Source organism: Punica granatum, chromosome 3, assembly GCF_007655135.1.
Source record: "Punica granatum isolate Tunisia-2019 chromosome 3, ASM765513v2, whole genome shotgun sequence".
Classification (NCBI taxonomy): domain Eukaryota; kingdom Viridiplantae; phylum Streptophyta; class Magnoliopsida; order Myrtales; family Lythraceae; genus Punica; species Punica granatum.
Genome location: NC_045129.1, coordinates 4922091 through 4949861, shown reverse-complemented (window position 1 = coordinate 4949861; position 27771 = coordinate 4922091). Strand labels below are relative to the sequence as shown.

At 39.8% G+C, this 27771-nt stretch overlaps 2 protein-coding genes and 1 pseudogene across 5 annotated transcripts in view; all 3 read right to left on the bottom strand.

The window, feature by feature from the left end:
• Positions 1 to 21172, bottom strand: part of LOC116201685 (disease resistance protein At4g27190-like) — a 44570-nt gene extending 23398 nt beyond the window's left edge. Inside the window, exon 1 of the mRNA XM_031533028.1 lies at positions 20964 to 21172. The gene's annotated coding sequence lies outside the window, so the exon portion shown is untranslated. The remainder of the gene's footprint in view (positions 1 to 20963) is intronic.
• LOC116201703 lies at positions 1555 to 6546 on the bottom strand. 4 transcript variants are annotated; one of them, XM_031533080.1, is made up of 7 exons: positions 6270 to 6546; positions 6105 to 6185; positions 5569 to 5839; positions 5058 to 5161; positions 2868 to 4890; positions 2296 to 2356; positions 1555 to 1876 (listed from the first exon to the last, which is right to left on the bottom strand). In XM_031533080.1, exon 5 carries the CDS (start codon positions 4865 to 4867, stop codon positions 2879 to 2881), a length of 1989 nt encoding a protein of 662 aa, XP_031388940.1. In that variant the 5' UTR covers positions 4868 to 4890; positions 5058 to 5161; positions 5569 to 5839; positions 6105 to 6185; positions 6270 to 6546; the 3' UTR covers positions 1555 to 1876; positions 2296 to 2356; positions 2868 to 2878. The 4 variants fall into 4 exon arrangements, with proteins under 4 accessions (XP_031388940.1, XP_031388939.1, XP_031388941.1 ...); XM_031533079.1 differs by lacking the exon at positions 6105 to 6185 and adding an exon at positions 5304 to 5430; XM_031533081.1 differs by lacking the exon at positions 6105 to 6185 and having other exon boundaries at positions 6266 to 6546.
• LOC116201686 lies at positions 13891 to 20600 on the bottom strand (annotated as a pseudogene).
• Positions 21173 to 27771: the final 6599 nt, after the last annotated feature.

The window sequence follows — 27771 nt, the reverse complement described above, 5'->3', positions numbered from 1 at the left end:
ATTGAGGAATAGACAAATTGGTAGATGGATGCAGATAAAGGTTGGCAGATGTCTACACCTAAAAACTCAACTTTAAGTGAACAGACAAAAGGAAAAAGGAAGTAGAAGCTTGATTGGAATACGGAGGGCAAGTCCGAGATAATAATACATAGATTAATTTCGATACAGCAACTATTGTTTCCGAGAGTATTAGAGATCGTGCTAGAAGCCCGAAGGTATTATTGGATGCAGTATATAAAGATTCAACGTCTATCTTGATTTCCCTATCATTTTTTTCTCTGCTCAATTCAGAAGATTGTACCATGATTGTTCTGTCTTATTTTTTTTCAAGTATAGATTTTACAGTCGATCGATAGCAATACTGACCTGAAAAAAAATTATTTGCATAGAAACGTCAAACTCTGCTCTCTATATTCCATTTTTGGAAGGCAAGGTATCCGAAAGAGGCCACTACTGAGGGGACTATTCATCCTGGTGTTATGCCGCATATGTTCGATATTTCAGTGAGACTTAACACTTTAGGTAGATTTATGTATCCCAATTCCTAAGTGTTTTCTATATTTACAGATTAATCTTCCTCTCCTTGAATCATCTATATTTACGCACTATAATGTCCTTGCGGGGCCCATCACTAAAGTGTTGGCTATTAGTTCGGCATATAAATCCCAGATCTCCCCCTTGCACAACTGATGTGGGATTTGTGGGGCGTGACAAACTCCCTCCTTTTAGCCCCAAAGTCCTCACTAGCCTCTTGGGCGGGGATCCAGAACATTACTCCCACAGATTCGGACTCGTGGGTAGCCCCCCGAATGCCTACCCTCGATCTTGCATGGTTGTGGGCCAGGGTCGGCTCTGATCCCTCGAATCCCACATCAGTTGTGCGAGGGTGAGATATGAGGTTTATATGTGAGACCCAATGACCTCACTAGTAGCTAGCACTTTTGAGTGATGGACTCAACGAGGATGTTACAAATGGTATCAGAGCAGTGTACCAGCCAGCCGAAAGAGTGGGAACTAAGTGCTATGCGGACAAGGTGCTACACCAGACGTACTGGGTGGGAGCCACCTCTTGAACCGTAGGAGCCGCCTCTAGAATCCCACATGCCTGGTGAAGTGTCCTGGGTTTGTATATAATTTGCTTGAGTAGTTTGACGAGGACGTCAAGCTTTTGAGTGGGGATATTGTAACACCTCAAAATCTCACATTAATGGGAGAATGAGTTAGTGAAGTGGTTTATAAAGACCAACCTATGGGATCACTAGCAACTTGGGCTTAAGTATTTTGGGCCGGTGGTTGAACTTGACAAGTTGCTAGACCAGTCCCATAGATTGGGTCAAGTTGTTAATCACACCCTCTATAAAGTAAACTCTGCTTTTTGAAGATATATGAACTAATATTCGAATGGAGAAATGAAATTGATTCATAGAGATGAGCGTGAGGTTGGCGAAGGCAGATATGATGGAATTCTAATTCTCGTCACGTCAACATATTGACCGACTGAACAACATTTGCGTCTCAGTCTGGCATAGTTACATTCTTAAAACACAAAAAGAATTTTTAGAAGAACGATGGATTGATTCAACAGAGTTTTACACACTCTGCACCCCAAGATTAACAGTTATTGCGGGCACACACGTAAGTAACACCTCCCGATAGCCGACGTATCTGGAGACTACTCTGAGTGTTACAGTACTTAACGGAGCAAGCAAACAGTCGACATATGTTTCAAGTTCTTTATAAAACTATGCACTTATCTGCAGAGCAAATGGTTCAGAATATCCTCATCACTATATCACATAAGCAGCAGTTCGCTATCTCCAACTTCCCTGTCTTTTAATCTATCCTCGATCCGAAAATCTCTCACAGCAGCAGCAAGCTGAAGAATCAGATTTCGAAAATTTAGATTTTGGTTAGCAAGACTTTGCAACTGAAACCTGACACAGCTAGATTGGCATAAAACTGAGACAGCACTCAAACTTTTCAGCAGTCGATGACTACAGGCAGTGAGGCATAAGGTCATGGACCAATATAAGCAGGAGAATCGCATGATGCAGTTCAGTACTCTATCATTAGATATGTGCATCGTCACTATCATATACGTCATAGCACCCTAATTGTGGTATAGCAACATACAAAAATATAAGCATTTCTGCTCGCCCTCGGTACAAAGAACAAAACAAGAGAATGAGCTATTATTGTCACGGAAGACAAGAAAATGATCCAATCAAAGGGCCAGAATTACAGTAGAATTACAGAAGATGGATGACGGAAAGGTTAGGACAGGACTTTCATTACCTTAATGGGCAATCTGATGATGCTTTTCTGTCCATTGTTCCATTTGAATGAATCCACCTCCCTACAGAAAATAATAGGGAGTTATTTATTAATAATAATAATATAGTTTACACAAACAAAATTCTCAGAAAAGAAAAATGCCTCTGAAAATAAAAAACAAGGAACATACTCATTCATTTGTCGGTGCTTTTTCAAATTTTTTCTGAGGTAAAAATTTGGTCAGCAAGGGAAAATAAGACTGTTGCCGACTATGACGCCATTTCCTATATAAGAATCCTTCTTTAGGGCCAAACTTCAATGAAACATAGCGTTTAAGGGCAGTCTTGGCTTCCGAGATTCTCACCATTGTTTTTCCATCTAGTAAGTTTATGAATTGCATCTAGTAAGCTTATGAATTGCATAGAAGAGTACTTTTTTAAAACACCAAACAATATATTTGTTGTCAGAAAACGAAATTTCTCAAAAAAAAAAACACTTTTTAAAAATAAAAGACAAAGAAATATATTAAGTCATTCGTTGGTGCCCTGTGGGAAAAAGGTGGAAAAATTTGATCTGCAAGTGAAAAATAGTACCTTGATGTGTATTACTTCCTCTGAGCAGAGTTTGGGTCCATCCCTCCCTCCCTAATCCTGCTGTCGATTACGACCGGCATTCTCGTAATAGGAATATTTCCGTCTAGCGAATAAACAAACACATAGGGTTCAAGGGTAGTCGTGACCTCAGGGTGGACCCACCCCAGAGATTCCCACCATTGTTTTTCTCTATCTTCATCCACTTCTTCTATAAGTACTATCTCCTTAAGAGAAGGGGGAGGAGAAGCATCATCTAGCATTTCAATCCTCTTCAGCTTTGGACATCTACGTATCTTAATGACATGTATGAGATCCCAAAGTCCGGTCCAACTGCATATGCTCTCCAGCTCCTCAAGGCAGTATAATTCCAAGGTCAGCTTTCTTGTACTTAATTGATCACCAGGAGATGCTGCTGGAATGGGGGACAAGAACAAGCTTCTGGTGGCTCCGTTGTCTAATTCTTGGCCGCCTATAGCCTCCATCATCTCCTTGCAATCATGAACATGGATATAGTTGAGGTTGGGGAGGAGCATGAATAACTCAAGAGTTAGCACCCTCTTCATCTTATGACATCGACGTAATTTTATTTCCCTAAGAACAGGAAGCGATTTTGGCCCCACCATATACTTCATCTTTGGGCAGCTCTCGATTTCAATTGATTTGAGTTGGGAGAAAGTTTCAGGTGGCAGTGATGATGTTGATGATGTCAGTGATTCTTCTTCGTCTGTTGCTGCTCCTATTATACTCTCCAGCTCCTCGCAGTGGTATATCTTAACCTTGAGGGCTCTGGCAATCTTATTTTGAAGCTCGTGGATACTGCAGTCTTTTGACACCGTGACCCAAAATACATTCTCAAAGGCAGCACTGTCATGCACTTTATTATAGAGGTGTTTCATGGTTGTGGTTTTCCCCACTCCCCCCATCCCATGGACTCCGATGCATAATATATCGTTTTTCATTAAGTAATCGCATAGCTCATCCACAATCCGTTCTCGACCCACTGATTGGGGCACTAACATCTCACACTGTGTAGTTTCCCTTGCAAGTGAGATCTGTGCAGAAGAATCAATGTCCTCATTGGCTTCATTGTTGGGATATGGATCAATTTGTGTCGGTTTAAAATGATTGAGTTGCTCGAGCATAATGTTGTCATCGGGCTTATCTTGCACTGGGTTGTCTTCAGAGATATTAGCCTCTGTCGTCCCCTGCGGTGGTACATTGAGGGTGCCTTCAGCAAGAAGTGGTTGAGCGTTCACGGGTAGCCGAACAGGACCATCTGGTTGCAAGGACTGGATATCGCATGATGGTGCATTTGCATTTTCATCTTGCAGGTCACGAACCATTGAACTATGCTGATCCTCCAACACAGGCCGCATGTGTGGTGGTGGGAGAGTGTCGTGCTGATGTGAACCCGATCGGTCAGCTTCTCTAGTCTCAAAGCCTGGGCGTGGCATATTATTTCGGTTATTGATGTCCCGTTGAGCATTTGATGGACCTTCCACCTCTGTTTCATCCCAAATATCTTGTAATACAATTAAACTAGATTCCCCGAGACTCCTGGACAAATTAGAGCTGTCGTCTGGATACCCCGGCGCAAATTGCCAAGGTAGGACTGTTTTCTGGATTGTGTACAGACTCCCTTGCGGTGGTGCATTTGGGTTGCTTTGGCCAACCGACTGTGGGTTAACTTGAGCTGAATTGGTTCCAGTTCCTAGCCTTCTCCTCTTTGGACTCTTTCCATTTGATTCCCACGCTTCAAGATCCTCCCTGGCTTCTTTCACCGTATCTTCATCAACTGCTTTGCAAACTTTAATTCCTTTGCCTTCAACGTTACCCAGATGCGCCTTTATCCTGGAAGCTCCGCCGGGAAATATTTTTTTGCAGAACTTACACTTCCATCGAGGTCCTTCACCTTCATTCGATATGACTTTGTCAACTTTTTCCCAGAACTTATCCGGTGGCTTACCCACCTTTGGCCTACCCACCTTTGGCCTATCCATGCCAGCTAGTAACCCTCAGGCAGCTGTAAAACCAGAAACAAAGATCTTGTGTTCAGTGACACTATGTAATTTCCATAACTCGTAAGTGGAACTTATCCTATGAATCTAATCATCGCATGCATGATCAATACTACGGGAAACAAAATGAAAATTGGCAAGAAAAGATCATTTCAAGTCAGAAACCCTTTACCTTCATTCACTGGTCTACAACTGATGAATGCAGACTGGCAATGGCACAGCTGCAACGTGGGAAAGGCCTTGCTAATTTTTCTTATCCCAAGGGCTTAGAAGTATCTGCAGAGAACATAGACATATTACAACTCCAACAACATGCTCCATTGCAGCTTTTAATTATGCACCTATTCGGCTGCAATACACAGCTTTATGCGCATTCACGAGCGACTCAGCTACTATTCCGATAGGATAACAGGATTACCATTAGGAATTAGATTCCGATAGGACGATCTGTCACACCATGTTGTCATCCGCCCAATGAAATGGAAGTATTCTATCTGAGTTAAATAATAGATGATGCAGCCATCCCAGTGACTTAACCTCTCTATCTGTAGTTTAATAATATAGTTAAATGGAGGAACAAGTGATTTCCTATGAATTGCGCATCAATTGTCTGCAAGGAGCATGATAGGAAACTAAACAAAAAAGTAGCATGAGACGAAGAACAAATCCAGAGAGCGCCTCACCTTCAGCATACACTCTTTGACAGATGATAGCTGGGCGCGCTACCTCAGCTACAATGTCAAGAAGCCCTCCAACCTCCAAAGCTTGTAGTTTCTATGGATAAACGTCGAGACAACTATGTATGCAGGAATATCAGACGTGGAAGGACATGAGTACCAGCACAAGCAGGCTGGATGCAGTACTGAACTTTGCCCTTTTTGATGGTGAGGGTAGGTTCAGTTGCAATATCTTAAAACTGTCCAGCTTCTAGTTAAGTTCAGGTTCCACTTGGACCTGCATAGCAAGACAGAAACAAAAGGAATGAATCCAGATCAGACTGTCGATTTGGAGAAAGCCTCTCTTGGCTGAGAAAGCAATTTCTCCGTTTTGGACCATTTCACAACTGAAAGAAGAAACACCTAATGGAAAAATAATTGAAAGAAATGCTTCATGCACAAAAAGCATCATGGGAAAGACATAAATAAAAGCATTCCATTCCTCTTGTGCTGGTGGAATTGCAGTTCAACCTAGCAGGGCAGATCTATCTATTCCTGCTTACTTTGAAATAACCAGACAGCCCTGCTGAAGCTCGGTCGCGTCACAACCCCGAACTTCTGATATTTATCCCTACTCCTTGTTCCTTCACAGTATCCATCAATCAACAACCCAAAGTAACAACCAAACCACATACTATGAAACTAGTTAGAAAGAAACTTGTACTCACAATTTCTGCGGAGGCAGGGCAAGTTGACCTCCAAGATCTCCCAGAGATGGGGCGATCACCAACAGAAAGATTTCCAACAAGAGAGCAGATCATTGAAACTCGGCAAAGGTAAAAAAAATCTTCCAAGCAGATGAGCTGAGTGAAACCGGCGAGAAAAAAGGCTTCAACGAGCTTTTGGGTAGTGACCCCTGCAATGGGGTAGAACAGAAAAGCATACTCACAATCCTGCAAAAATTGGAAGTGTTCTCTGTTCACCGCCCTTATTGTCAGTGCTTACACGGTGGAGGCAACTTTAGGGAAATGACTAGGAAATTGCTCTACAAAAGTGAAAGTGTCCTCACCCCACGGGTTTTGCTAACATGATTCCATATCACCGTGACACGTTTAGTACTTTCAGTTCAAGCGTTTAGTACTTTAATTTAAGTATTTAGTACTTTTAGTAATCGTGATTATACAAGTGTTTTTTACTTCTACTTTCAATTTATGTGTTTAGTATTACGATTGAAGTGTTTACTATTTTGTATAATCCATCACAAATAGCAAAAGTATTAAACACTTTAACTAAAATACTAAACATTTGAACTAAAGTACTAAGCGCGTCACAGTGATACGGAGTCATATTAGAATTTCCCCTCAGTCCACAGTCCTTATTATGGTCATTTTGGATTTCTTTTATTAGAAAATAAAAATCATATTGGTGCAGTTGGATTTGGCTCCGCTGCAGTGCCTATCTTCCCACCATCTATGTAGTTAGTAAGGCAACTGCATGGACTGCATCGGGACATATTACTCGGACTAGAAATCATACCATTGAAATTGAAAATTAATTTTAAGTCAAGAAAAGAAGTAACACACTGATTTTTCAAGTATAGGAAAACGCATCATCTTAAATAATTATTTTTATGTACTTATTCGAGGAAAAAAATATAGTTTTGAATAGGTACTTTTTTCAATTACTTGTTTATCTAAAACAATTATTTAAGATTTGCATTTTCTTATAATTGAAAAACCGGCATATTACTTCCCTCTTTCCACAATATATTTAGGATATTAAAATTCCAGTCTTGGTGACATATAGTTTTTTGCGGAAATCATTTAATTTTTAAGTGAAATAATTTTAATCCACAATATATATTTCTTGAATAAGAATTCATAATGTACTTAGTTTTAATCACTTATTGTTAAAAAATAAAAAATAAAAATCTTTCTCACGCAACACGCGGGTTATCACCTAGTTTTGTTTAAAAAGAATAAAAATTACTTTTTAAATAATTTTTTATTGAAAAATAGTTTTTGAATAGAAAAATTAATTAACCGAAGGACTAATAAAACTTACACTATTTGAAAAGGTTGAGCACAATTTCAGCTCAAATAAAAATTTAGGACGAAAAAGAAAAAAGTTCAAAAGGTTGAAGAGTAAAATACTCAATATGGCCGTTTCCCTTTCTTTTCTCTGCTCAATTCAGAAGATTGTAGCATGATTAATTGTTCTGTGTTATTTCCTTTCAAGTATAGATTTTATCGTAGACCAATATTAACACTGACCCAAGATGGCGTGCAATAAGTGGTATCATGTGTGTCATTGCGGGTCCGCTTTAACATCCGTTAAGTTCATGTCAGCAAATTGCTGGAAAATATAAATGGAGTTAGACAACTGGACATGTTTGAGACAAAAATTAAGATACCGGTACTTTTGTGAGACAAAATTTAATTTTTTTTTTAAATCTAAGACAAATGTGAAAACTCGAGCTTGATGATTCTTTAATAATTATCTTGAATTATTTATGAAATGCTCGGTTTGGTTTGCAAACTCTCATTTCCAATAGAAAATACTGTGTATTCATTAAAAAAATTACTTTGTAAAAGAATTTAAATAGTTTTTTTCATAATAGTTTTTTTATATCAATCTTATGGCCTTAAATTATGCATACAATTTAATATTGTACTAAAGGTATTGGACTATAAACTAATTTTCAATAAACTAACTCTTCAATTGTAACGCTTCAATTGTAATATTCATCTTTTAATCCTCATTCATTGATTTTATAACATAAGAATAGTCTTTAGTTTTTTCTTTTCTAATAAAGTTACTTGAACATGACTACAATAAAAAAAGACAAAAGTCCGCTATTATAATTTTAAAATTTCAAAAGTATTTTCGAAAGTGCATCGAAAGTATATATATTGCTGAAAATAGACGTATCTTATGTTTTTTTAAATATATATTGCTGAATAAAAATGTGTATTATAGAAAAAGAAAAAGTATACTTTTGGTCCTTTACATTAAATGCAATGTCAATTTCGTGCTTTTGTTTTTTTTTTTTGGTGTAGTCCTTTTTTGTTTGTTATTGAATTTCGTTCTTTACATTTTGATAATTGTCTTATTTGGTTCTTCAAAGCTCGTGTGGTAATTAATTTCATGACACGTGTATAATTTCTTCTTAAGCGGCCATACAATACATTTATTTTCAATTTTAAATATTAAAGACTAATTTTGAAATTTTCAAAAACAACAAAATAAAAACCCAAACTAGGGGAAGTAAGGGCCGCCACTGCCCAAGCGAGGTTGCCGGTGGCCTCCGACGACCTTGCCAGCTCTAATGGTGGCTTAAAGGTGAGCCACCACTACCGCCTTTGTCCTTTTCCTATGTCTCTTCGAAGAGGGAAAAAGAGAGAGATGAAGGATAGAGGGAGCGGAGGCGGCTCGAACCAGATCATTGCCTCCTATTTGAGGTCATTGGTGGTTTCTAGTGGCTCTGGTGACCTCGAATAAGGGCAAGTGGCTTGGGGATGAGCCACCTCCTCCGCCTCCATCATCACTCTATCTCTCTTTACCAGAATTCACTGGCAATCTCAAAGAGGGGGCAGTGCTCCAGATTGAGCCACCTCCGCCTCTTCTATCCTCCCTCTCTTTCTCTCTCTCTTCAAGGAGAGAGAAGGAGGACAAACAAGACGGTAATGGCTCATCTTTGAGCCACCACCGCAACTATGAGGCTGCCAAAGGCTGCAGAGACCATTGGTGACCTTCCACATGAGGCGATGGTGGTCGGCAAGAAGCCACTAGTGCCCACTCTTTTCTTGGTTTGGATTTCTCATTTTTTATTATTAGAAATTGAAAATAAATGTGCTGTATGGCCACTTGAGAAGAAATTATACACATGGCATGAAATTAATTGCCACATCAGCATCGAAGGGCCAAATAGAATGATTTTCAAAACACAAAGGACAAAATTGAACAAAAAAAAACGAAAAGAATTAAATTAAACTTTTCACTTAATGTAAAGGACCAAAAGTGTATTTTTCTGTAGAAAAAGATGTTTTTATTACATCTCTTAAGAGATATCGCACTGGAAGAGTGTGACAGAGATTATGAAACAAAACATATCCTATTATCCTAATTCCTAAGATTATCAAAACATACTTTGTCCACATACATCAGAAAATAGAATAAGAATTATGCGATGTCTCCAAGCACATTGAAAGGCGAAACGATGATTATGAAATATGGAGAAAACCAACCGTGAACTCACACTTTCATATACGTGTAATAGATACATATAAAAGAAAACTGTGTAATGTTTCGTGACTTGTAAAAGCATAACATATCCTATGAATCCGATCATTGCAGTTATGGCGAAATCTTCAGGAGATAAAATGAATAGCAGCGACAAAAGATCATCCCAATTCGAAGAACATTACCTTCACCGGTCCACTGCTGATGAATAAAATAGTTACGTTGCAATGTGGGAAAAGCCTTGCTAACTTCTCTTATTCCAAAGGCAAAGTAACACACATAACACCTCCGAGCAACATATATACTTTCAGTGCAGGCAGAGACGCAGTTGGCTGCAATAAACAGGGCATCATCGGCATTCATGTTCAACTTAACTATGATTCTGATAGGAAAACAGGACTACCCTTAGGCCCCCGTTTCTTACCTTAAAGAAGGGGTTGTTCCGATCTCCATGATCTCAGAATTAATTGACTACAGACAGTTTCGGGTTATTTTCGAGCTGTATTCCCTAGCGAAATGCAAACAATGATAAATGGCTCCACTGCTACTTAGTCCCCTCTCTTCCTTTTTCTATCCCCGTCCATCAGTGACTGGGCAGGCCTCCCCTCACTTAAAAAACCATTTAAACAGAGTCAGAGCATGCCGACGAGCTTCTCATCGGATTTCGGTAGCTATCCATATAGAGAAGTGACTGGACTATCCAGAGAAAACATCATGGGAAGGATATAAAACAATCCATTCCTTTTATGATAACAGAATTGAAGTAACTAGAATGCCCTGTGAAGTTCAGATGCATAACAACGCGGAAATTCATCTTTTGCCCTCGTCGTTGTTCCTTCGAAGTATCTATCCCACAACCCAAAGTAATATTCAAACCATACAACTGAACCGATTTAAGAGAAACATGTACTCACAATTTCCACAGAGGCAGGGCAAGTCAACTACTCCAAGATCTAGGGACGATCACCAGAGGAAAGACAACAAAGCTAGCAGATCACTGAGGCCCAACAAAGAAAATTCTTCCCAGAAGATGAGCTGATTGAGAGTGTTTCAACAAACTTCTGGATCGTTTCTTTTGATTGACATCCACTTGAACCTGACAGGGATCGTTTGGCTAGTCTTTACAATACCAGGTTCCAACCCCGCAATGTTGCAAAACAGAAAACAGTACTTGCATTTCAGCAAAACAAATATCTCTACGTGGGGAACAGCAATACCATTCATATATCATCATATTCTTTTCGAAGCAACGCGCATCACTTTTCCCGTGGTCTCAAGTCTCTCAAGAATCCTTAACAGCAGGTTGGTAGCAAATACATAAGAAATTGGTGAAAAGTGTACAACATACTCACATTTCAGCAAAGGTGACAACTCACAGAGCATGTCTACTACAAAATCTGGTGTCTAACTTAATCTGGTCCGCGTTATAAAGCCAACTGCATGGATGACACAGGACAAATTAGCACCAGCAGGACTAACTTAATCTGGTGTCTAGCCATGGATGGCCATGAAGCCCATAATTCTCTCAACCTGACCACTAAATGGTCAGGCCAAGGCCTCAGCCTCCACCACGGAGGTTGCAAGCTGTGAGTGTCAGCTCTATCTCTATGTGCTTGATTTCCAAAATCAGACCTTAACTTTGATTATTGAATAGCCGTCCCTTATCTTCATAAAATTTTAGATTTTTGCTGATGGAGTAATTTCTTTTCGACAATCAGCACTTAAATTTTATTTATGCGATTACCAATTTGGAAATGGGAAATGGAAAAAACTTCTCCATGCATCATGTGTTAGACAGACGATGTGCTGTATGAGCAGAAAGTAGGACGGATGTAGGGGTCCACTCTAATGTGGTCAAAGTATCCATCAACGACTTAGCAGGTAACTTGGATTCAGGGGGCGGTCCCCTGGAGGAAGCAACCAAGGAGACTTCTTCGGCCTAGATAATTGCTGAGACTTGGTGATCTCTGAAAATGAGTTGGAATCGCATTTCATCAATCAGTGTGCATATATAGCAGCAGATAGAGACTAATAATAGCAGAGATAATGACAATAAATAATAGGTGCCGTGTTCCTGTTCAGAGGTTGTTCATGAATGAAATGTCAAGTGGGGGCATCGTAAGATCCCAGGTTGTCCCGACATCATCTTTCTTAACACCACGAAAAATTGTATAATGACAAGCGATGTGGATTGGTTCAGGTGATTTGGGGCATTGTTTCCTTTAAGCAAGATCTCTACCTTGAGTGAGAAAATTTTAGATTGGGAGAGCTTAATCATATAGTGAGCCGACCATGCTTTTGCACACTGAAAAAAGGATAGTAGTGGATAACCTATTTTGCTATTGGTTTTGTTTACTGATGCCCAACATTATTTCATGTTGTTTCTTCAGCTTGCAAGTTTTCTTATCTGTAGTTTTCATTGCAGGGATGCTACATAAGATTTCTAGTGGTGTCAACCATCAAGTAACTGAGCTGTTTATAGATTAATGTCTGTATAGTCGAATCTGATCAACTCTGATATTTTCAAGTGCACCCGATGAGTCAATTTGAAGCAGCACCAATTGCCTTCAACATTACCTGGATGTAAACTATCTTCTGCATATTTTTACTGCGGTTTAGCAAATCCTGCATCGAGTAGCTGTTGGTTTGGAAGTAAATAGCTGATCTTTTGATAATAAATGACCTTTAGATTGGTCTGATGATTGAGGAATAGACAAATTGGTAGATGGATGCAGATAAAGGTTGTCAGACGTCTACACCTAAAAACTCAACTTTAGTGAACAGACAAAAGGAAAAAGGAAATTGGAGCTTGATTGGAATACTGAGGGCAAGTCCGAGATAATAATACATAGATTAATTTTGACACAGCAACTATTGTTTCCGAGAGTATTAGAGATTGTGCTAGAAGCCCGAAGGTATTATAGGATGCAGTATATAAAGATTCAACGTCTATCTTGATTTCCCTATCATTTGTTTTCTCTGCTCAATTCAGAAGATTGTACCATGATTGTGCGGTTTTATTTTCTTTCAAGTATAGATTTTACTGTCGATCATATCAATACTGATCTGAATCGAATTTATTTGCAGAGAAACGTGAAACTCTGCTCTATCTCTATATTCCATTTTTGGAAGGCAAGGTATCCGGAAGAGGCCACTTCTGAGTTCTGAGGGGACTATTCATCTGGAGTTATGCCGCATATGTTTGATATTTCAGTGAGACTAACTCTTTAGGTAGATTTATGTATCCTAATTCCTAAGTGTGTTCTATATTTACAGATTAATCTTCCTCTCCTTTAGTCATCTATATTTACATAGTGTAACGTCGTCACTTGGCCCATGACTCAAAGTTGCTAGCTACGAGTGAGGTCATTGGGCATATAAATCTTAGATCTCTCCCTTGCACAACCGATATGGGATTCGCTGAACGTGGCAAACTCTCCCCCTTTTAGCGCCAGCATCCTTGCTGGGCTCTGTGGGGCGAGGTCCATAACATTACTCCCATGGATTCGGGCTCGTGGGTAGCCCCCAAAACGCCTACCCACGATCCCCCATGGTAATGGACCAAGGTTGGCTCTGATCCCACGAATCCCACATTGGTTGTGCAAGGGAGACATATGAGATTTATATATAAGGTCAATTACCTCACTAACAGCTAGTACTTTTGAGTGATGAACCCAGTAATGACGTTACAAATGGTATCAAAGCAGTGCACCAGCCGGAAGAGTGGGAACAAAGTGCTGTGCAGATGAAGTGCTACACTCGACGGACTGGGTCTGTATATAATTTGTTTGAGTAGCTTGACGAGGACGTCAAGCCTTTTGAGTAGGGGATATTATAACACCCTAAATCCCACATTGGTGGGAGAATGAGTTAGTGAAGTGGTTTATAAAGATCAACATATTGGATTACTAGCAATTTGGGCTTAAGCATTTTGAGCCGGTGGTTGGGCTTGACAAGTTGCTAGGCCAGTCTCGTAGATTAGACCAGGTCGTTACACACACCCTCTATAAAGTAAAACCTGCTTTTCTGAAGATATATGTATTAATATTCGAATGGAGAAATGAAACTGATTCATAGAGACGAGCGTGAGGTTGGCGAATTCAGATATGATGGAACTCCAATTCTCGTCATGTCAACATATTGACCGACTGAACAGCATTTCCATCTCAGTCTGGCATAGTTAAATGCTTAAAACGCAGAGAATTTTTAGAAGAACAATGGATAGATTCAACAGAGTTCTACACACTCTGCATGCCGAGATGAACAGTTATTGTAGGCACACATGTAAGTAACACCTCCCGATAGCCAACATATCTGGAGACTACTCTGAGTGTTACAGTACTTAACAGAGCAGGCAAACAGTCGACATATGTTTCAAGTTCTTCATAAAACTATGCACTATATATGCAGGGCAAATGCATCTCCTCATCACTATATCACATAAGCAGCAGTTCGCTATCTCCAACTTCCCCGTCTTTTAATCTATCCATGATCCGAAAATCTATCACAGCAGCAGCAAGCTGAAGAATCAGATTTGGAAATTTTAGATTTTGGTTAGCAAGACTTTGCAACTGAAACCTGACATAGTTAGATTGGCATAAAACTGAGACAGCACTCAAACTTTTCAGCAGTCGATAACAAGAAGCAGTGAGACATAAGGTTCTGGACCAATATAAGCAAGAGAATAGCTCGATGCAGTTCAATACTCTATCATTATATACTATCAGGTACTTCATACCACCCTAATTATTGACACAGAAGACGAGAAAATCACCACATCAAAGGGCCAGAATTACAGGAGAATTACAGAAGATGGATGACGGAAGGGTTGGGATAGGACTTTGATTACTTTAATAGGCAATCTGATGATGCTCTGCTGTCCATTGTTCCATTTGAATAAGTCCACCTCCCTACAGAAAATAACAGGGAGTTATTTATTAATAATAATAATAATAATAATAATATATTTTACACAGACAAAATTCTCAGAAAAGAAGAATGCCTTCGAAAATAAAAGACAAAGAGCATACTCATTCATTTGTCGGTGCTTTTTAAAATTTTTTCTAAGGTAAAAATTTGGTCAGTAAGTGAAAATAAAATAGTGCCTTTACGTGTATCATTGGCTCCTCCGGCACAGTTTGGGGGCTCCGTCCCTCCCTCATTAAGACTGCTGCCGGCTATGACGCCATTTCCTATATAGGAATCTTTCTGTAGGGCCAAACTTTGATGAAAAATAGGGTTTAAGGGCAGTCTTGGCTTCAGGTAGGACCCACTCTACAGATTCCCGCCATTGTTTTACTGTATCTCCATCTAAGTACGTTTATGAATTTCACAGAAGAGTAATTTCTCAAAAAAGAATACCTTTTTAAAAATAAAATACAAAGAAATATATTAATTCATTCGTCGGTGTCCCGTAGGAGAAAGGAGTAGATAAAAATAGTACCTTGATGGGTATAGTTACTTCCTCTGAGCACAGTTTGGGTCCATCCCTCCATCCCTAATCCTGCTGACGATTACGACTTGTTTCTCGTAAAGGAATTTTTCGGCGAAACAAATAAACAAACACATATGGTTCAAGGGTAGTCTTGGCCTCAGGATGGACCCACTCCAGAGATTCCCACCATTGTTTATCTCTATTTCCATCCTCTTCTTCTATTAGTACTATCTCCTCAAGAGAAGGGGGAGGAGAAGCATCGTCTAGCATTTCAATCCTCTTCAGCTTTGGACATCTACTTATCTCAATGACATGTATGAGATCCCGAAGTCCGGTCCAACTGCATATGCTCTCCAGCTCCGGCAGAAAGGACAACTTCAAGTTCAGCTTTCTTGTACTTAATTGATCACCAGGAGATACTGCTGGAATGGGGGACGAGAACAAGCTGCTGGTGGCGCCGTGGTCTAATTCTTGGCCGCCTATAACCTCCTTCATCTCTTTGCAATCATCAACACTGATAGTCTGGAGGTTGGGGAGGAGCATGAATAACTCAAGAGTTAGCACCCTCTTCATCTTTGAACATCCCCAGACATCTATTGATGTAAGAAGAGGAAGGAAGGGGGTAGACGTGGCTGCAGGAATTGGTGGTGGTGATGGGGAAAGGGATGGCACTGCTATTATCTCCTCCATATTGGAGGCCCCACCAACTTTAATCCGCTTGAGGTTATGGAGAAGAGGAAGCAATTGAGGCCCCGCCACATTCTTCATCTCTGGACAATTGACGATTTGAATTGATTGGAGTTGGGAGAAAGTATCGGGTGGCAGTGGTGATGTTGATGATGTCAGTGATTCTTCTTGGCCGCCTATAACCTCCTTCATCTCTTTGCAATCATAAACACTGATAGTCTGGAGGTTGGGGAGGAGCATGAATACCTCAAGAGTTAGCACCCTCTTCATCTTATGAAATCGCTCAACATAAATCTCTGTATGAAGAGGAAGGAAGAGGGTAGACGTGGCTGCAGGAATTGGTGGTGGTGATGGGGAAAGGGATGGCACTGCTATTATCTCCTCCTTATTGGAGGCCTGACTAACATGAATCCGCTCGAGGTTATGGAGAAGAGGAAGCAATTCAGGCCCCGCCACATTCTCCATCTCTGGACAATTGACGATTTGAATTGATTGGAGTTGGGAGAAAGCATCGGGTGGCAGTGGTGATGTTGATGATGTCAGTGATTCTTCTTGGCCGCCTATAACCTCCTTCATCTCCTTGCAATCATCAACACTGATAGCCTGGAGGTTGGGGAGGAGCATGAATACCTCAAGAGTTAGCACCCTCTTCATCTTATGACATCGTCCAACACAAATCATTGTAAGAAGAGGAAGGAAGGGGGTAGACGTGGCTGCAGGAATTGGTGGTGGTGATGGGGAAAGGGATGGCACTGCTATTATCTCCTCCATATTGGAGGCCCCACCAACTTTAATCCGCTTGAGGTTATGGAGAAGAGGAAGCAATTCAGGCCCCGCCACATTCTTCATCTCTGGACAATTGACGATTTGAATTGATTGGAGTTGGGAGAAAGCGTCCGGTGGCAGTGGCGATGTTGATGATGTCAGTGATTCTTCTTCGTCTATTATACTCTCCAGCTCCTCGCAGTGGTATATCTCGAGACTTTCTAGTTTCTTAAGGTACATACTGCAGCTGTGTCTAGGCACCAACAAATGCTTTAATTTTGGACATCCATTAATACCTAGCAGCCTGAGATTAGGGCAGTGGTCTCCTGGTGGTGGAGAAGTTCGTTCCTCCAGCTGTCCCTCTGGCTCTTCTGGCTGTCCCTCATTCCCACTCAGTGTTGACACCTCATCACACCCTTCAATGTATAGCGCCTTCAGCTCCTCAAGTCCCATAAAACTGGATATATTCCACGTCCCGCCATAGCCTTGAATCCACAATGCCGTGACGTCTCTTGGGAGATGACAAGTTTCTCCTATCTTATACTCTCCTTCACCCATATAAATAAGTTTGTCACCACATGCATATCCCAAACGCCAATATTTGAAATCTGTATGAGCTCCTATGACAAGACTGTATGATTCTATAGTTGTCGCATGCCGTGTGTACTCATTCAGCTCATTCACGTTTTCAAAACGACAATGGAGTAGCTCCAACTTCCTCAATTTTCCAACTTCTTCTCCCTTCACCGCAATATAATCCGCTTCAAGGTGCTGTAGCTTCTTTAACTTACAGACTACTCCATCTGGAATCCTTTTAATCCCCGTCATTCTTAAGCAGAGATATGTAAGATTAACCAACATCCCCAAACCATCTGGTACTTCTTTTATCTTTATACACCCTCGGAGGTCCAACTTCCTTAACGATGTCAACTTCGCCAAGGACGGAATACGAGATAATTTAAAGCACAAAGTGAGTACTAGTGCGTTCAACTTTTTCAAGTTCATGACGGATTTTGGCACTTCTGTGATTCCAGTCCTTCTCAAATCAATAACCTTCAACCCCTGCATCCGCTGAAAGAAACGTTTTGAGATTTTATAAAAAAAACAGTCACTCAACAACAGAGTTGCAAGTTGAGGACAATTTGGTGATATGGAGGGTGGAACTACCCTTATGCGATTACTCATTAAAGAGACCTTCTGAAGATTAGGCAACCATTCCTCATCATCCGGCACATCTTCCAAACCCAAGCCAGATTTCACCATGCATGGGGCGTTGTTCTCGTTCATGATGTGCAGTGCCATATCCCGAATCACATCATGCATCCTAACTCCTCTACCGCCTGCACCATATGCCTCCAAGAGGCACGCCTTTTCAAGTTCATCTATCAATCTGTGCCCTTCGTTATACATCTTCCGCCTCCTATCTTCATGAATCACCTCCTCATCAATACAAAGTTCTATCAGTTCTTGTCTTGGGATTGACCGATCTTCAGGATATAGAGCACACGTTAAAAAACATAGTTGTTTCTTCTTATCCAAGCGGTTGTAACTGTGCACCAGTATCGGGAAAACACTCTCTTTCATACTCTGTTCCAGAACTCCTGGTCGTTTTAAATTTTCCAGCGTGGCTTCCCATACATGATCCTCGACCTCTCCCCTCATGCTTCCCGCCATGACAACAATAGCTAACGGCAAGCCTTTGCACTCCTTAACAATATCCTCAGCAACAAGTTTCTGACTAGGAGGTTGATCAGAATCAAGTGTCAATATAAACAATGCCCATGCTTCTTCATCAGATAGGGGTCGAACTCCAATTTTCACTTGACACAACATCTTTTCGCAAACACCAAGATCTCGTGTTGTTAGGACCAGACGAACACCATCTCTTTTGACTGGAATACCAACGTCTGTAAGCTCAAAATGCTGCCACATATCATCTAAAATAACTAGACACTTCTTTTCTCCTTTAAGTGGTTGAACAACAATGTTGGCCTCATCCCTTCGTCAACGTCCTTGAAAAGGTTAGGAACCATGAGGGCTCTGGCAATCTTATTTTGAAGCTCGTGGATACTGCAGTCTTTTGACACCGTGACCCAAATACATTCTCAAAGGCAGCAATGTCATGCACTTTATTATAGAGGTGTTTCATTGTTGTGGTTTTCCCCACTCCCCCCATCCCATAGACTCCGATGCATAATATATCATTTGTCATTAAGTAATCCCAGAGTTCATCTACAATCCGTTCTCGACCCACTAATTTGGGTGCTAACACCTCACGCTGGGTAGTTTCCCTTACAAATGTGTTCGGCTCAGAAGAAGGTAGAACTGAAGCACTGTTCCCATTGTCTTTGTTGTCGGGATCTGGATCAATCCGCATTGGATCAAAACGATTGATTTGCTCGAGCATAATGCTATTAGCTTCACGATCTTCAACTACTGGATCGGGTTGATCTTGCACTGGGTTGTCTCCGCAGGAATTAACCTCTAATATCACCCACGGTGGTACATTACGTAAGCTTTCAGGAAGAGATGGCTGAACATTCTGGGGTAGCAGAACAGGACAATCTGGTTGCACGGATTGGATCTCGAGTGAGAGTAGATTTGCATTTTCAACCTGTAGCTCATGTACGTACGAACTACACTGATCCTCTTGCAAAGGTGGCAGGTCTTCTAGTTGGGGAGTGCTGCGTTCAAGCCAACCCGATTGGTCAGCTGCTTCTGTGACAAAGCTTGAACATGGTATGCTACTTCTTTCATTATTGTACACATGAGCATTTGATGGACCTTCCACCTCTGCTCCACCGCAGACTTCTCGTAATAAGTTTTCACTAGAATCCCCAAAAATGCTATGCGAATTAGAGATGTCATCTAGATTGACCCTCGACGCAAATAGCAGAGGCAGGCCCGTCAGGTGGATTGGGTCAGGACTCTGCTGCAGTGGTGCTGGTGCATTGGGGTTGCTTTGGCTAGGAGATGGCAGAGTAATTCGCAAATCTGCCACCACCTGCTGTGGGTTGACTTGAGCTGAATTGGTTTCAGTCTCTACCTTTCTTCTCTTTGTACTCTTCTCAAGAGCCTCGCTAGCTTCTTTCATCGTAGCTTCATCAACTTCACTTTCACAAACTTTAATTCCTTTGCCTTCCACCTTACCCAAATGCGCCTTTATCCTGGAAGCTCCCCCAGAAAATAGTTTGTGGCAGAACTTACACTTCCACCGATCCTTGGCCTCACCTTCATTTGGCATGACTTCAGTGTGATCCCAAAACTTGTCCCTTGGCTTACCCATGCCAGCTACTGACCCTCAGGCAACTGTAAAACAAAATACACATATCTTGTGCTCAGAACACTATTTCATGAACTGTAACTCATGGAAACAGAACATATCCAATGAATCTGATTATCACATGCATCATCAAACTCATGCGAACAAAATGAAAATTGGCAAGAAAAGATCGTCTCAAGTGGAAGAACCTTTACCTTCACTGGTCTACTGCTGATGAATGAAGACTGGCAGTAGCAGAGCTGCAATGAGGGAAAAGCTTTGCTAACTTCTCTTAAACCGAAAGACAGGGAAATATCTGTGGATAACATAGATGTAACATGTTACAACTCCAACAGCATGCTCCATTGTAGGCAGAAACATGGTCGGCTGCAATACATATCTTTATGTGCATTCACAAATGACAAGACAAATATTCGATAGGATAACACGGTTACTGTTAGATCCCTGTTTCTTACCTTCAAAAAAGGGCTATTCAAATCTCCATGATCTCAGAACTGATTGACTAAAAAGTTCCTAGTTATTCTGGAGCTGCATTCCCCAGAGAAATGGATGAATCGAACGATGGAAAACGACCCCACTGCTATTAGTCCCCTCTCATCCCTGTTCCATTCCCATCCATCAGTGACTGGGTAGACCTTTCCCAACCTGAAAAGCCATTCAAAACGGAATCAGAGCATGCCGAAGAGGTTCTCATCAAATTTCATAACTATATATATAGGAGCATTTTAGTACATTCACTTTGCTTAGCTCGGTTCCCTCAAAAACGACCTGTCACACCATGTCATTATTTGTCCAACAAAATCGAAGTATGCTATTCGAGTTAAATAATAAATGAAGTAGCCATCCCAGTAACTTAGCACTCTCTGTTTGTGGTTTAACAGTATATTTAAATTGAACCACACGAGTAATTTCTATGAATAGCACATCGGTCATCTGAAAGTTGTATAATAGGCAAACTAAACAAAATAGTAACATGGGACGAACAAAAAAGCCAGAGAGCACTGACTTGACCTTCAGCATGCACCCTTCAACTGATGATATCCGGACACACGACCTGAGCGACAATGTTGACAAGCCTCCAACCATTGCAGGTTATAGTTTTTATAGATAAACGTCGAGAAGACTGAATATGCTGGAATTTTGGACGTAGAAAGACATTAGTACCACCACAAGCAGGCTGGATGCAGTACTGAACTTGCCCTTTTCGATGGTGAGGGTTGGTTCAGCATGTTGCAATATCTTAGAATTGTCCAACTTATAGGTAAGTTCAGGTTCCACATGGACCTGCAGAGTCAGACAAAGACAAAAAAGGAATGAATCCACATCAGAGTGATAGATTTGGAGAAAACCTCTCTTGGCTGAGAAAGCAATTTCTCAGTTTCGGACCATTTCACAATCGAAAGAAGAGACCTAATGGAAAAATAATTGAAAGGAATGCGTCATGCACCAAAAGCATCATGGGAAAGACATAAATAAAAGCATTCCATATCTATTGTGCTGTTGGAATTGCTGTTCCCCTAGCAGGGCAGATCTATCTGTTCCTCCTTACTTTGAAATAACCAGTCTGCCCTGCTGAAGCTCGGACGCTTCACAGCGCCGAACTTAAGATATTTATACCTACTCCTTGTTTCTTCACGGTATACATCAATCACCAACCCAAAGTAACGATCGAACCATACACTATGAAAATGGTTAGAAAGAAAGACGTACTCACAATTTCCGTGGAGGCAGGGCAAGTTGACCTCCAAGATCTCCCAGAGATGGGGCGATCACCAACGGAAAGATTTCCAACAAGCTAGCAGATCATTGAAACTCGGCACACCTAAAAAAAAACTTCCAAGCAGATGAGCTGAGTGAAACCGGCAGTCTGAGAGAAAAGGCTTCAACGAGCTTCTGGTCAATGCTTTCACACTGGAAAGGCGACTTTAGGGAAATGACTAGGAATTTGCCCCGCAGAAGTGAAAGTGTTCGGTGGAACCTTGCTTTTCTTATCCTGCATTGAACAAGAAAGGGTCACACTTTGCCACTGACAATTGTTTTAGCTTCAGTGGGGACGCTCGTATCAGACACCACTAATTGCTGTTCACCAATTATGGAAATCATAGTTTTTGAACCTGATCGGATCAATTAACCGATCTAAACGGAAAAGACATGGAAAATGACTAGGAAATGACTACGAAACTTCACGCCCCAGGGAGGATGATAAGTGGGCCTTGGGATGCAGGGGCTTGTTGACTTTACAGGGAAATCCCGTTCGGGTCCCCACCCCCCTCATAAATGTCTATGAGGGGGGCTGTCTATGTTTATCAGAGCGGGCTGCCACTCATAAAGGCCCCGTTTGAAATTTGGGTTTGATTTTAGAATCGTGATTTTGATTTTAACTCTACCCATAACAAAACAAATTACACTCATCAAAGTCAAAATAATGGGCCCCACCCATAAATATGTACACCACTCCATTTTAATACAACTCTATAATTATAATATTCTCAAATGAATGTGGGCCCGCAAATTTGACCAAATACTCCGTAAAATCACAATCAAAGTCAAGTTAAAATCAAACTTAAATTTCAAACGCCACCTAAATGTCTGCACAAACACGCTGTCTATGTCTCTCCTCACAAGGGAAATCCCGTTCGGGTCCCCACCCCACTCCTCGAAAACAACCAGCAAGTTGCCTGTTGGGTTGAGCCACGAACGAGGAACATGATACCTGAGATTTTACAGAGTCATCATCATTAGTTATTTATTAGTTATAAAACTTGCACCCAACTCTCTGTTTTCTCTGAGATAAAGAAAAGTGTGAATCTTGAAAATGTTCGGTAAGTGACCGGTTCCTTACCATCTCTGTGAAGCTTCCCCACAATTGCTCAAGCACTTTTTCTCACCGTATGTTCCTGCATAATCACACCGACCACAACTTCCAGAGGCTTTATATGCTGGCCAATATCGACCGATGCTCTGCCCGTTTATCCAAATTTGACCTTTGCCCGTGCTCCCCATGTCCAGGGCCAATGGCATGTTGCCAGCTGGGGCATTAAATAGAAATCTTTTTTTTAATCTTACTTCATAATTAAATAGAAATCTTCTCTCCATAAACTTCGAATTCAGTAGCTTTATTTATTTATATTTATTCTTTGGTTAAATTTTGATTTGTAGAATAAATGTAAATTTCTAACTAATTACTTCGATATTGTTTTTTAATAAAATATTTATTCCAGTTTTACTATAGTTGTTGCTTTAATAATTGAAAATCCTTCAATATTTTCATTTCTATTCTTAATTTTTTTGTAATTCAATTGAGATCTTTCTTTAATCAACTTTGAGTTCAATATACTTATTTATTTATTTTTATAAAGTTTGATTTGAGTAGTCATAAGAATGATAATATTAATATTTTGAGTTTCACCACCCTTTATTTGATACTTGATCAAATATATGGTAATCTATCCTATGAGATTTCTTATAACTTTTCACTTGTTTTAATTTTATTGGATAATTATCTTAGATGGTATAGTATTGAAGAAAGATATTCCGTATATTTATGCTTTAAATATTTTTGTATATGTATATTAGTAAAAGTAATAAGGGAACATACTTAGTATCTCGAATTTTACATATTATAATGAAATCAAAAAAATAATACTAAATGAATTTCTATAGTTTTTTGTTCTTTTCTTTAATTCCTAATTTTCCATAAAACTCAATCATATCATATATATATAACATGATCAAATTTTACATTATTTAACATTACGAATAAGTTTTGATATTTCATGATTTTTATCTTCAAATTCCTTAGTAATCGTCCATGCAACGCGTCAGTCTTCATCTAGCATACATATAACAAAGTCTCGAACTAAATTCTCATGTCATCACATCATCAAAAATATAAACCGGAACTCTCTTATGATGCCACGTCATCATTTGTTCTAAGGAAATTGTATGTATTTATTACGGAAATATTCTCATGTAGATAGTCCTAACTGAATATGTTTCATAATATATAGTTTCTTGTTTAATTAAGTAGTGTAATATGTAAAGCATATACAATTAGCCCTACAGAATATATTATATAGATTATTGTACAATGGAGTATTACCAAATAAAAGCATTATAATTTGGGATAAATTGCACTAGTGATTCAAAAGGTTTTACAGATGTTTCAAGATGGTACAAAAAGTTTTTTTTGCTACTTGATGGTACAAAATGTTTCAAAGTTGTTTCAGTATAATACAAACCGTCATCTCGTCATTGACGCCGTCAAGCCGACGTTGACGTGACCACTACATGTCAGCTCCTTTCTGACGTGGCCGAAACAGTAACTCTCTCTCTCTCTCTCTCTCTCTCTCTCTCTCTCTCTCTCTCTCTTCTATCTCCCCCTTTTTCTCTCGTCTCTGAAGTTCAAGGATGGGTTGGTAATGGAGTGAGGGAGGAGATCTGAAGATCGTGGATGGGGTTGAAGTTTGTCTTTTCGCTGGTGTGACAGCGACTTCCTCGAGCTCGACAATGGTGTCCTCATCGGCGGGGGCGGCAGCATCCTCTTCTTCTTGTTCTGCTCAGAAAGGAAAATGGTTAGGGTTTTGAGGTCTTTGACAAGGGGAAAATGGGGATGGACGGACAATGGGACTAGAAAACAAAGTTTGGTGCACCCATTGCCTCGAACAACCCTTCACTCTCACTCCGTCTCAGATCTAAGCAGCTCTGCAAGTTGTAGAGCTCTTCATCAACAACAACAATGATGGACGGTGAGTACATAGTTGAAATTACAACTTTAAAACATTTTGCACCATCATGTAGTTTACGTAAAACCTTTTATACTATTCAGTTACGACTTTAAAACATTTTGCACCATCATGTAACATCCCACAAAAACTGGTAACAGTCATCTTCTTCCATTCTCCACATCAGTTCACTGTTTCAGCCATGTCAGAACGGAGCTGACACATAATGAGCCACGTCAGCGTCGGCTTGACGGCGTCAATAGAGATATGACAGTTTGTACTATACAGAAACAACTTTGAAATATTTTGTACCATCAAGTAGCAAAACAAACTTTTTGTACCATCTTGAAACATTTGTAAAACCTTTTAGACTACCAGTGCAATTTATCTTTATAATTTGCATAGCCATATACATAAAAATATAGATAATAAACATATAATAATGTATAGATGCCGTTTGCATCATGTATGCGTATATGCATATATATGCCAAATTATTATTTTTACTAAGGAAATTTTTATATGTTTATTACGGAAATATGCTTACGTAACTAGTCCTAATTGAATATGTTTCATAATATATAGTTTGTTATTTCATGGGGAACAATATAGTTTTAGCCCACCATCTTTAGTCATTTTTCTATTGTCGTCCACCGTCTAATTTATTTTCTATTTTCACCCATTATCTTTCACTACTTCTTTTTAGCCATTACCTTTTAGTATTTCATTTTTAAACTAAATACACTTTACCTCCCGACCTATGATGAGAGTTTGAATTTGCCCCCTAACTTTAAATTTTTGCATAACACCTCCCGACCTTACCGAAAAATAAGTAAGATGCTCCCTTAACCAATTTCCGATCGAAATTCCGACCAAAAAAGAGCACATGTCACTCACATGTTAAAATAAAAGAATAAAATTGTCTCCACAAATTAATTACTTGAAAAAAAAAATAGAAAGCATCTGAATAAGAGAAATTAGGACATCGATCCGCCACCATGATATTTTAGTCGATAATTTGCTATCTACAATGTTCGGACGAGTAGGAGTAAGAGGCAGAACAAAAAGATGAAGTTCTACATATCAGCATCGGGGATCAGGAGAGTGACGATATCGAACTCCAGCGCAGGGAAGGCATCGGCGGCGACAGTGGCTCCCGCGTGCCGCCACACCAGTCGGACTCTGCTGCCGGTGGTCCTCGTGCTCCGAATCGTGCTCCCCGCCACCTGCTCGTCCTGAACCGATACGGTAATCTAGCCACTCTCATCCCACAACCTCCTATCGTGCATACATTTCATACACCTCGAACTCGTTTGTATATCTCCCAGGAAGTTGATTGTGCTGAAATCACACACCTCTCTGCTATCAATTAATATCATCATATCGGGTCAAATCGAAGCAGAAGTGATTTTTTGTCATTAACAGTAGATCAAGATGAAAGCTTTGTGGATCATGATGGGATCGACGCTCTAATTCCTCTGATTCAGATGCATTCTTTTTTTTTTCCAGGTAATTAAATAATGGAGACAATTTTACCCTTTTATTTTGACATGTGAGTGGCATGTGCTCTTTTTTGGATGGAATTTTGATCGGAATTTGGTTGAGGCGACATCTTGCTTATTTTTTGGTAAAGTCAGGAAGCGTTCTGCAAATATTTGAAAGTGACGAGGCAAATCCAAACTCTCCTCACATTTAACTCTTTATTTTTTTCAACATTCCGTAACTTTTCCCATTAAAAGCCTTGACTTCGAAAGTATCATGGGGTCTACGTCAAAGGAAACCCAACACATGGCAATTTCTTTCTCTATTACGATAAAACCGAACGGAAATTAAGAATTTCAATCAAAACATAGATCAAACCGGCTGAAATTAACATTTCAAGAGAAACTCAATCTCATATGCATTGCATTCTTTTTGTTGCATTTTTTTTTCTTTTTTTGCAGCATGTTTCCTCTTCCTCCTTTCACGTTGAACATCTCAGCCAGGCATACTCTTTAAACCCTATAACATTACAAGGTCATCACGTTGAAGAGAAGAGAAGAGAAGAGAAGAGAGATGGAAAAATGACCCAATTAGAATAACTGAGAAAATAGATCAAAATTTGGTAGGATTCCTGCAATAAAACGATATAGAGATGACGGGATGAAAGAAGTTTTTAAAAGATAATAAATTAAGGTTAAAAACTAATCGGATCGAGAAAGAAGTTTTAGAGATGTTGTTGTTATTGCTTTCAAAGCTCTTTGATTTTCTTACTTTTGCACTTGTTAGCCCTTTTTCCTCCTTTAGCTTGCTTGGTGTTAATTTCTATCCTCTTTGCCTTGAACTCAAAACTCCCCTGACATTGTATGCTGCCCAGTAGCACCTTTCTGGAAGTATGTCAGCTCGCATTGATGCAATACCAGATTTTTCAACACAACTCAATACAGAGGAGTCTTCGGTTCAGTAATGTTTACCCTCAGATCTGACCACACTCCTTTTGTCAATTATATTCCTCTAGAAAACCCAAATTTCGGCCCCAATGTATCGCGAGGACAATTTAGAAGAGAGATAAGAGATGGAGATAAAGAGAAAGAGAAGAAGCAAAGGAGAGGAAAAGATGGACAGGGGAGAAAGAGAGGAAACACGGAAGAGTGAGAGATGGAGACCAGACTACAGCAGCGAAAATCAAGAGAAGAGGAGAACCTGAGATGGAGACGAGTCAAAGTTGGTCTAAACTGTTTAATGAATTAATTAATCGGTTCGAGCTGACTTGTGCAATCCAATCAGTTTAAGTTTTGTTTATACGAACCTTACAATTATTACGCATCAGCAAATTTAACAGAAAAGGCTACGGAAGGTGAAAATAGAAAACTAACAAAAGGTAGTGGATGAAAATAGAAAAAAATTAGGTAATGGACGGAGATAGAAAAGTAATAAAAGGTACTGGGTTAAAACTATACTTTTCCCTATTTCATAATGTATAGTCTCTTATTGAGCAGTGGAATATACACAGTACATACAAATAACCTAACAAAATATATTATATTGGTTTTTTATATATATATATACATATATATATTGGTTATATACAACAGAATATTACCTAATAAGGACAT